The sequence below is a fragment of the Pygoscelis adeliae genome, unplaced genomic scaffold (assembly GCF_000699105.1).
Source record: "Pygoscelis adeliae isolate BGI_AS28 unplaced genomic scaffold, ASM69910v1 Scaffold318, whole genome shotgun sequence".
Classification (NCBI taxonomy): Eukaryota; Metazoa; Chordata; class Aves; order Sphenisciformes; family Spheniscidae; genus Pygoscelis; species Pygoscelis adeliae.
The window spans coordinates 1458265-1470289 of NW_008825430.1; the positions used below are offsets into that span (position 1 = coordinate 1458265).

Sequence of the window (12025 nt, forward strand, 5' to 3'; positions counted from 1 at the left end):
ACTGTAGGTTGTTTTTTTTTTAATAGTATTATCATCATTAAAGCTAAAGTCTTCCACCAAAAACCCACAGGTGTCTTGAATACCTTGCCTGCCATCTGAGGGGCGAGATATGAGAGAGCGTCACAGGCTGGGGAAGAGGCTAAAAACAGCAGCCCGGACTTTTCCCCCTTGTTACCCTTCTCTGCAGTAAGTTACACGAGTTACGCCATACACTCATCACGTCCAAAAAAACCCTGTAGCTCTGGCGTTCTCCCACCCTGAGTACACTTACAAAAGTAAGAGATACACAAACATATTAAAAATACTTGTGTCTCAACAAAATGCGCCGCCTCGGGCACGGCTCAGGTATGCCCTTCTTTTACAAACCCAACAGATAAAGAGCCCATTTACCTCCTCACATCCTTTTTCAGATGCAATACCATTGATGTCACTGGCTTTTGAGTACACACACATATATATGGATGTGTGTATAAGAAACCCGACTGTGAAAAAAATAAGAAAGAAACCTACTTTGCCAATGGATCCCTTAAGTGCAAGAATATCAGTCTGGGCTAAAATGAAGGCGATTTATGAAAGCAGGCATCAGGAATCAAAGAGATACTCGTGAATAAACAAAACACCATCATGTCCAAAGAATGAAAGTATCACTTGCAACAAATCAATGGGAAATTATACGTATTTCACAAAATAAACATAACTGGTGGGAGCTACATGGTTCCAAAAACATTTGCACTTTTAAAAATGGCTTAGTTTTGGTGTCTTTGCTTTAATTGATAGCCCTGCAGAAGTATATTTTTCTTGGCAGTGCGGTTAATCAGTTAAGTATGTTGAGAAATATCCAAAAGCGCCTTTATCATTTCAGAATCGTTTTTTTTATTCCTCAAGAGCTAGCTATTATTCCGAGAGGCTCACACACGAAGTTAATGTTAATGTTATCAGGTGAGCTTCTAATTTATCAGCAATGAAGTGAAAGTATTTGCTCAGTCTTGAGCAAATACCTGAATATAACACACACTTGCTGTACTTGTTCTTCAGATACAGTTCTCAAATGTGATGGTAATACAGGTTCTTTATTATTTTGATTTCCACTGTCCTCAACAGAAATATTTGTAAATTCTGAAGTATTGAAAAAAATCCATAAAAGCTCATTCTTCCCTTTTAAACAGAAGTTATGCAGCTACATTTCTACCTAAAGATTTACTGTGTTGAAGGATGGTGAGGGTATCAGCAATATTTTCCCTCCTTAAAATGAGTAAGAACTAAGACTTCTTTTCATCCATGCCATGGCAGAAGTTTTTAATGTGTTCCCACTGTATTTGGTACGTGAACGAATCCGATAGGCTTCGTAATTTGGGTATAAATCTGTTCATTTTCTGATGCAGCTGAAGTGATTAAGGCAGATCACAAAATACACAGTTAGGACATCCAAAACACTTCACCTAGTAAAAAAGTCAATCCTCCCATGTACTATCGTGGAAATGGACATACACTTGGATGTTAGTAAAGCCAAACAACGTGACAGACACTTGAGAGAAAAGAAAGAAATTACTTAAATAAAAAGATGGAAGGCGCAGTGTTCATGCTTATCTCGTTTTTACAACAGTATGTTTTAATATTGCACAGCAGGGTGGATTTTTACAGTTGATAGCGACATAATAAGTCATTCAAAAATAAAAGAGAAGATATTTACTTACTTCTCAGAAGCCTTTAATGTCTCGCCATCTTTTGTCCAAGTGTATTTCACTTCACTAATACCAGCTGTTTCACACAGAAGATTGACAGCGTGAGTATTCTTGGTCAGAAAAACCGTATTTCCAATCCGTACAGTTACTGTTTTGTTGAAGGAAACTCGAGGAATTTCCTTTTGCCTCATAATAACTGGAACCTTCTGGTCAAACATTAACTTATCAACAGTCTTTGTGCTGAAACGTTCAGATTCATTAGGTGATTTGCCTGTGAGTTTTGAGGCAAGTTTCTCATCCTGGGCTCCCTTCCATTTTTCAGTAGTTGGTTGTGGAGGCCTGGATAACTCAGCAACTAATTGATAAATGACCTGGGATGCCAAGTCGTCATTGACTTCTCCAGTTTCAATCAGCTGACTCATGTTCCTTATCAGTTCTTCAAACTGCACAGTGTCCATGCTGTAGGCGCCTTGGAGAACTGCTGCCTCCAGTCGCTTATTCTTGAATTCACGAGAGCTGAAGTCTTCTGCTGAATTACTCCCAAAGGTTTCAAGATTTCGCAGAAATGGCTGATCATTTACTTGCCTGTCACCCAGATAGAGCTCATTCTTCTTACTCCACGTTTGCCACATTTTGCTCATTTTATGCCATTTGGCCCCAAAGCTGTTGGCCTCATTGTGATCTGTGTTACTGGTCTCACTGGCAAGTTTTCTAAGATTCGGTGGTTCTATCAATCTGTTGTCAGTACCGATGAGTTTGAGTACAAACGTTTCATGCACAGAGCCTGCAATACACCGGTAGACACCAATATCGGTAGCTTCAAGACTATGTATCTTCAGCGAGCCTGACTTAGTGATGCCAAGTCTTTTAGAGTTTTGTAAGTGTTGCCCATCTTTCTCCCACCGGATAAGTGATTTCTGGAACCTTCGTACAGGGCACTTAATTACGACAGATGTTTTTGGAAGTAAGTAGGCTCGGCTTCCTATGGTAAAGTTAATGCGCTTCTCTTGTCTTGTTTGAATATAGACTCGGTGAATACCGACAATCTGAGGTCCATGAGCAGAATACTTTTCTGGAAGCTTTGGTTTAATCTCTGAAAGAAAACAAAGCGTTGAAAAGTATCTAATCATTGGCACTCACACTTAAAAAATCTGGTTTTCACAGAATGCTTGACAGAGCTTTTCCTGCCTTTGTTCAAGTCAGATTGCAACATGCTGAGCTTTTATCTGAGTCACAAAAATGCGAAAATATGAACAACGTGAAACCATAACATTCCCCTGCTCCAGCCAAGAATTCTGTTGCTTCTTCCCCAAGCCTCCTAACAGTAAAAAGATACGGGCAACATATACCTATATGACGGACATAGATGGTGCACACATACGTAAATGTATATATAGATGTGTTATATAATACATTAATTTCTACTATACATATAATCCTATTATGGTTATAGCTGCTATATATTTCCTAGTGCTGCCTCAGAAAGGCTAGGCATGAGGCGAATGGAAAAAGTGAATACAAAAATTTGAACACATTATCACTTTCCCCACATTTGAGCACTGCCGAGTGCAGAACGACCTAAATAGACCAAAACCTACCCAAAAAGTAAGGCTCCCCCAACTGTTATTTAAATTGTTGGCTGGCCATGCTCGTTGTCTGATTGAGTCAAGCCAAATTGATAGCAACATAGGAGGTGAAAGAAACAGTCAGTGAAGACACAGTACGTGCAACAAGCAAAGCCACCCTGTAATCATTGGCTGAGGGTAATTTCTTTGGGTTGAAAGATGAGTTGCTCACAGCGTTGTGCCAAGAAAGCAGGGAGGGAAGGGAGGAAAGAGAGAAGTCAGTCAGAATTTTGAGAGGTTGAATATAGTAATCAGATGAATTGACAAAAGCAGACAATAACTGCACAAAGCTTCACGCAGGCTGGGTATGGAGACACTGGGTATTATGAAGCTCCTCCCGCATTGTACTGCAGGCGCTTGGACGCTGAAAGGTTTCTAGGGAGCTGCCTGAATGAATACCACCACCGGCAGGCTTTCCCAGCAGCGGCTGGATAGGCACACTGGAGGCAACACAAGAATGACTGCAATGTTTCGGATACCGCTGTGTTGACTCACTGCTGGCAACTACTGTGCCCCACTTTGATCGGTAGAACTGATCGTACTAAGAAACCACTAGGTAGGTGAGAAACCTGCGCTGTAGGAGGCGTGGAGCAAGGGCACGCACTCCCTGAGCGAGTTCCACGCAAGATGAAATTGGCCGGCTGGGAAGAGTCGGGAAACACTCCGCGTTGGTGCTAGAAAACAATCCAGTTGTGTTTGGTGACCCAGCCTCGTGGTGTGTGACAGAAAAAAACTCAGAGGCTGCAGAATGAGTTGATGAGCCAGGAAATGGACACACAAATCAAAATGCTTCTCAGCGTGCCTGAACCCGAAATCATTACTACTATTCCACTTGGTAGGTACAGAAATAAAAAGACAACTAGACCGATGGCACACAAATAATATTTGAAAACCTGCATGCTTCTTATATACATATGCTTTAAATATGCTGTGAAGAAATAGGTGAAAAGCTAAATGCTTCAAGCATTCAATAAGTGTGTACACTACATGAACTACACCCTAGAGTGCATTCTTATGCTTTTAAAACAAAATGGTTATTTTCAGTGTTTTGGGTAATGAGTTCAGACCTGTGGGGATATCATGGTTTCATAATTACACAGATTTTAAATCGGTATTCGTTATCCAGATACATGGTTCCCTCAACCATTTCACGTGGTACAACAAATAAATTGCTTTAGGCAGTCAGTTTACTAAAATTATTAAAGTAGCGTCCTGTTTTTAATAAGTTACTGGGCCCCAAATATTTATTTTTAGGGAAGCGTTCCAGTATTAAATCTTCCATTTCCAAAATCCAACTTACAGACACAGTAAGTGTAACTTTAAACACACAAATTAAAATACTTCAGGCTGTGCTCTGTTTACGCTAGTTATTCCAACGTGGAATTAAACCCAGTGCATACTTATAAATATGTTAACAAGTCTCATCCATTTCATTTTTAAAAAAAAGAAAGACCACTAACTCTCACTAGCAGTTCAACGCTAAAGGGTGTGTATATTTTTACTGGTGAACAAGGCTAGGAGTGAAACAAAGTTCAGAGTTGAGGATGGCAGGCCACATAAATATATAAGGTCATATAAATATATGAGGCCACGTAAGTATGCATTTTCTAGATCCTTAGTATCATCCAATCTCGCAGCTGCTGAGGTAACGGACTGTTTGGGAGAAATTTTTTTCTACAAGGTAAATCTTGCTTAAGGATTAGATCGTACTGGAACCATTGGACCTCATTATCACCTGGTACAAATCCATCTGAGTCTATGACATCTAATGGTCCTCTACAGCTTTAGCTGGGCGTCAGGTCCTGGTAACCTCAAGGCTAGACTGGTGTTATTTCCCATTTCTCAGAGCCCACAGTCAGGAATGTTTCTGACTTAATAGGGCTTATTAAGTAGAAACCAGCTACGATTACTAGTCCCAGCGTAAAAGATTAAGTCTAAAAAGCCTCAGCACCGTCATGAGAAAGTAAAAAAGAAGGAGCTCATCTGAGCCGCAGAAGCATCATCTTGAGGAGGCACATTCAGAAACACTGCTCCCCAAGGCAAGAACCCCAAACCGCACGCATGCCATGCATCACTCTACTCTTCACTGAGTCCGCTTCACTCTTTGTTACTAGCCATCTGCCCATCCCAGGGCCATGCTACGTTCCTGCCTTCCATTCACTCCCCCTTCAAGGCAGCCTGAACCCATTGCTGCGGGAGGAGGAGATACCTCCTGCGTGTTCCCGTGAATCCAAAGCCTGCTGCTGCCGCTGCCCTGGCTCCTTCTGCAAAACCCAAAATGGAACTGTTGGTACGGACGTGTCCCACACCTTTCCCGACCCTCCTGTTGCCAGCCAGGGAATTGCCAGGCAGATCCGAGCCGCAAGGGCTCCCTTGTTCCAAACGGTTGTGGGGATGAAGGGAGAGGACGGCAATTCTCTTTTATGACTTTGATCTGCACCCATTCAGCACAATCGCATTCCCTCTGCAGTCCACTGTCCTGCTTTCTTGGCACTGTGGTGGAAGCTGACAATGTAATATCAGTCTGTGCTAAGCAATTTGCAATCCAGCTACACTGCCATTCAACTATCCACAATTAATTAAATTCAGATAGATATGCAGCTCAAAATATTTTATTAAACCTTATGCCAAGGACATTCCTGAAAGTCCACAGGGCTTTATTTAAGTGGAGTTTTGAACCTCAGGATTTTGGCACGTTAATCTGAAACGCAGGCCAGGAAAAGAAGTTTCATATTATGTATGAATCAGTAATTATTCTATTTCTTATTTTGTTTTGTGAATAATTTTTAAAGCAAAGCTTCAAAATTTATAAAGTAGCTATTTCTTGACAGCACTATGAGTTGGGTCAAAACATGTCTATCTCTGTGATCTGTGATCAAAACCAGGCCATTCGTGAAGGCTTTTGGTTTTTCCCCCACCTCAAAACTAAACACTCTCCTTTTTAACTTTCTTTCCAGCACCCTGCTCCCCAAAGGTACAAACTAATGCCCTCCTTTATGAAGGAAGGGGAGCACAGGTTCAGACTTAAGGAACCTGCATTTAGAACTGCCTGTTCTAAATTCCTGTATGTAATTGAACATACTCTATATCAGTAAGGTATTTCCACTGGTGTTATACACATGCAGTGAGTGCAACTACCATCAGTATCGTAGTAACTCGACTGTGCCCAAATTGTACAATTCCTATAGAGAGGTTTTGCTGAAAATATTTTTATATAGAGTAATAAAATACTGGATTTTTTGAAGAGTGTCTGTACTGTCATCACTTCCTGCAAAGCTCATGAGACTGGGATTCTCATTTCTACAAGGAAAGATAGAAGTTATACCTAAAGTTATCGCTGGCACAGAGCTTCAGGTTTTGAATTCCACCATGCTAAGCGAAATGTCCAGAGTAATGCAAATGTACAGTGAAAAGACAAGCCAGAACTGGATTCTTATCTTTTCTAATGTCCTTTGTAATGTATACTCAATTTATGAATTTTTTTTTTCTTTTGCTGTTGGGATAGTGTAAAGGATTAAGGTAAAAGCAGATCAAATGTAGGTAAGTATGAGGGTGAGAGGTATGTACCATTGAAGTGTATTGAAAAACTACTTCGTTAGATCATAACCTTTATTTCTGACTGGCAGAAAGAAATTAAAAACAATCCTGTTATTACTGGTCTAGTAATTATGACACTCAGTTTATGCCAGATTAGTAATGTTGTGAAAGTATAGGGAGATGAGTGAGTTAACCTGTGTACAGATTTTTCTTTATAAATAGATCATTCCAAATTAGCAAGAAACTACATAAAGTAACATACTTACTGTTGCAGGCACTCATCTGACAAGACCTTACAAGCAGTGAAGGAGACAGACCACTACACATTGATCCATTTAGTGTGACATATTGGCCCTTTGCTGTTAGGTTTTGGCAGGCAAGCTTCCTTCTCTGGATTCCAACACCGCAGCTTACTGAGCACTGTGAAACGAAGGATGCAGTCAAACTAAACTTGGTGTCCCACGCTACACACGTTAATTTTAAACTAGTTTGTTGTTTGGTTTTTTTCTTCTGAGAGAGAGTGCATACACTCTAGTTCACATGAATCTTTGTGTTATCCAGACATTAAACTCTCTCCGCTTTTCCAGGCAATAAGAATATAAGACAGATAATTTGTTCCAGCAAGCAACTCAGGAACAATTAAAATAACACGACAGTATTTCTTTATGTCCAGCCATGGGCAGAACAGAGCAATGAGATCTAGTATCTAAGAGAAACAATTCAGCACGTTCCAAACAGTTTGTGTCAAGTCACTCAACCCTCTCTCCTAGTTCGTATTGCATGAGCCTTTAATTGCAGCTTCTAAATTCACTTTTATGAATCTTTTTTGAACAGGGAGTGGTAGGCAAGCTTGCATTAAATGGGAAAGAAGGAGGACATATTCCAGAATAATGCAAAGATTTGCTTTTTGAAAGCCATACTATGAAATAATTGATAGCTGAACATGCCTGGTAGAATGCATGCAATGCATTACACCCTGTCCTTCAGCAACTCAAACACAGCTCAGGAAGGGGAACGTGATCCGTCTGGTTGCAGGCAGGGATGCACAGCAACTGTATGCACAGTTTAGTCCAGGTACATGCCTTGCGCAACCTTCAGCTACCCTTTGAATTTATTGCTCCAAACATATTATTCACCCAAGCAGAAATCTTCAGAGCTCATGTTGCAACTGAAGGTTTTGGTTCACCCTTGCTGGGGGCTGCTTACCTTGGACCATTCTCCTACGACTAGCTGAGGAGGACAATCAACTTTTGCACATGGTTTACTTGTTGGCAATTTAGGTTCCTGGCAGGTGTTATCAGAGTGTTTCAGGAAACTTCCATCCGTCAACAGCTGCTTACAGTACACTTTGCGGGTCTGAATCCCTCCTCCACAAGTACGTGAGCACTAAGGAGAAGAAGAGAACAAAGCTCGTACACCTGCATGGACATCTGTGCTCACCCACCCCACTTATTTTACACAAACATGGTAAGCTCTCCCCCGCCCAATTATGCTCTCTTGAAAAATGACATCTACTTTTAATTAGAAAGGAAGCGGCATGTAGAAAATTCTTCTGTTAAAATGTTCAGCTAATATATTAGAGATGATGAGAACCTAACTGCTAAGTTAAAAAGTCACACCACCTGAATGCAATCTTAAAGAAAAACATGCATCTTACACGTAGACCTGCCTGTGTCTCACATCAGTGAATGTATCTGGTGGGAGTTTAGGAAACTTTGTCCTTGAGACAAAAAAAAAAAATGAAGCAATGTCTCCAAAAGCAGGTTGCTGCATTTGCAGAGCATAGAAAGAGAGGTGATGTCTGGAGTAACTGGTATCCAGCCTTCTGAAATCTTAAAAAGGACTTTCCACCTCATCCTGTGACTGCCCATTGGCACAGGAGTCAAAAGTAGTATTTTTGACCCTGGATTAGTTTGTTCTAATGAAATCAGTCGAAACACATACCAAAGTCTAGGAGCTACCTTCCATGTTATTCCAGCTAGAAAATTTCAAGTACCTAGCCAGAGGAACACATTTGAACTGTTTCTGCAACCCAGTCATACCTGTTGCCATTCCTCAACGTGCCAAACAGGGGGACAGTGAATCTGGTTACAAGCTTGTAAAGAATGAGGCTTCTTGTCTTTGCAGTCTTCAGCGGCAACGGCAGATCCTCCCGGCTGCTGGCAGTACACGTCTCTCGTCTGTATCCCAACCCCACAGGTAGCCGAGCAGCGTCTCCAGGGGCGGCTTTGCCACCTGTTCCAACAACACAGCCAAAAGCCCAGGTTTTAGCAACTCGCCTCAGATTGCGGAAGGAGCCGTCATACCCAGCCAGACCCTAGCAAAAAGTAACTGAAGGCGTAGTTATTGATAGATGGCTAAAACATCCCTTTGGTTCGGCAGCAATGCAAAATTATAAACTAGATTTTTAAACTTGCAGGAAAACACAGAAGTTACTAACAACAGTGATAGCTATTTCCAGACAAATTCAAATCCAGCATTTACTTTCTGAATGCTCCTCATAAAAAAACCAGCCTGTTGGCAAACTGCTGATGTTTAATTGTAAATATGTAAATAGACCTTTCTTACATTTACAAAGCTTCCTTTAAATGTGTATATGTTATCTATAAAACATCCTGTTCCTGTTAACTTCGCCTCTACATTTTGCAAGAGGAGGTTTCTGCAAACACGTAGAAACAATATGCAAAGGATCAGGGATATCAGAGACCACAAGTGGGTAAATAAGGCACCGCATGTCAAAATTTCTCATATGGCCCTTTCAAGTGACCAAATTAGCTAGGTTTTCTGGGATTTGGACTGGGTTTGTTCTTTCCCCAGGATCTTTGAATAAACATAAGCAGCCATAAGAACTATGTGGGGCTACTAAAGAAGCATGAAATTAAAAGAACTGTAAATCATAATTCCACTTTTTTCGTTCAGTAAGGATAGAAGGTAAATATTCTCTGTTTTTTTGTTAAATTGCCTTGAAATTTTCCTTGTACCACTAGAAGAGTTAAGGCTGTTTTTCCAACTCTGGCAAATATCGACACAGAAGAGATTTATTTCAGAAAATGCTCACTATTTTATTAGTGAGATGTGAAGAGTGGAAAAGGAGTGAACAAGACCAAAAAAAAAACCCCAACCCCAAAACCCTGTTAAAGACAGAAGTAGTGAAATTTCATCCCAAAGCAAGACCGGAGTCCTGCAATCTGAATCCTTTCTGAGAAAGCCAATGTTTATTTAAGTCATATTAACCATTTCTTTGCCACAGTATGATTTCATTATTACAGCGTACCTCGGAGGGCAAAGCTTCGTATTGCAAGTACGAGTCATTGGTGGTGGTCTCTTGGAATTGTCACACAGGGTTTCATTGACTGCTTGTTTTGTCTCCACATGCAGACACATTGCAATGGCTTCTTGTGTTCCTGAATTAGAGAGGAAAACACTCATAAAACACTGAAGATGGAAGAGATTTCTGTAAAGCTTACTCTTGAATAATACTCAGTAAAAGAGCTTCGAACACTGAATTAGATGGCAGGCTTAAAAGTAACATCTCAAGTCAAAAGGAACACAGAGATAGTTTATATATTTAATGCTCAAAAGATTTTGTGATTTATACCTAGCACTTTACTTCTGTGATATTTAAAAGGCTTGATTTGGCATTCTACCTCTCTGAAAACCAACAGAAAACAGGCTTCTCTCTGCCCACCATCAGATGCTACATCTGCCTAGTTCTGTCGTGGTCCCAAGCCAACTACTGGTTTCATTGCCAAAATCAGGGTAAAAGGGATTCCTTCTCACTTACCTTGACTTTAAGGATCTGCAAAAGATGTAATAAAGAATGCAGAAAACTTGCAAAACTATAGTCAGGAAAATGGCTGACTAAACATAGAACCTTTCTCATAAGGGCTAAGAGGTGCAATAGTTTTGCTGAAGGCAGGAAATCTGACGCAGCCTAGAGCTTTCCTCACTCGTGACCATTCTTGGCACCTTCTGATCTGCAGCTCTTGCTACCTGGACCTTATTACTGAAGCATGAATGATTACTAATACTCAAATTTCTGAGTCAAAATGAAATGTAATATAAGTTTGCTTTAGAACAAGTTAGCTTCGCAAATACACGTTTTATGAACTACTTTTATTTTAAACCTATGTAATTATCCAATTTTATATATCGTATTTTTTAGTATGAAAGCCTTGCTCAATTTCAAAGCTCACTCACATGCACATGAAAGACAAGATGGTTTGTGATGTACTTGGGGGATCCTGGGTATCTGGGTTGTTCTATATAAGCAACGCTAATGATCACAATCCTGTAGAACAAAAAAGCATTGAAATAATAAAATACCTATTTTCCTAGAATCATAGAATGGTTTGGGTTGGAAGGGACCTCTAAAGGGCATCTAGTCCAACCCCCCTGCCGAGGGCAGGGACATCTTCACCTAGATCAGGTTGCTCAGGGCCCCGTCCAACCTGACCTGGAATGTTTCCAGGGATGGGGCATCCACCACCTCTCTGGGCAACCTGTGCCAGTGCTTCACCACCCTCAGCGTAAAAAATTTCTTCCTTCTATCTAGTCTCAATCTACCCTCTTTTAGTATAAAACCATTCCCCTTTGTCCTGTCGCAACAGGCCCTGCTAAAAAACTTGTCCCCATTTTTCTTATAAGCCCCCTTTAAGTATTGAAAGGCTATTGCCTTCCTATCTTTCACTTATCTCCAGTGATTTTGTAAGGATACGAACTTGCTTTCAGCATCAGGTTACATTTCTTTTCTTATGACCAACTTCTAAGCTTTCAAAGCGAGTTCTTTTTTAAGTAGAAACCTTCACTTAGCACTTCGTGGTATCACCTATGACATTACCTCAAAAACACCATTACTATTGTTACACAAAGGCTACTATAACTATTCCTGCTTCTGTGTCAACTGTGCACGACGACTGGTTTCTTGGCACTGTTGATCATTAGCCATTCTGATTTCAGTGGACTCAATGAAATATCCTACACTGAAAGTCTCATCTCCACGCCAATCATCCATATTTCTCTCTATTACAACATATTCATGAGCGCTGTCATTCTTTTCATGAACCAAAGCTGTTCCTTCCATCTATAAACAACTCTGATGTAGTGCAGCATATCAGCCAGCCCTGCCACAATCCCTCTTTGCGACACTTGAACCGGTCCAACTATTTCAGACGCTTCAGC

General features: G+C 40.6%; 1 protein-coding gene across 1 annotated transcript in view; it reads right to left on the minus strand.

The window, feature by feature from the left end:
• Positions 1 to 12025, minus strand: part of ADAMTSL3 (ADAMTS-like 3) — a 185820-nt gene that overhangs the window by 24988 nt on the left and 148807 nt on the right. Inside the window, 5 exon segments of the mRNA XM_009330904.1 lie at positions 1695 to 2775; positions 7111 to 7264; positions 8051 to 8230; positions 8887 to 9079; positions 10119 to 10248. Coding sequence (XP_009329179.1) covers positions 1695 to 2775; positions 7111 to 7264; positions 8051 to 8230; positions 8887 to 9079; positions 10119 to 10248 — 1738 coding nt within the window.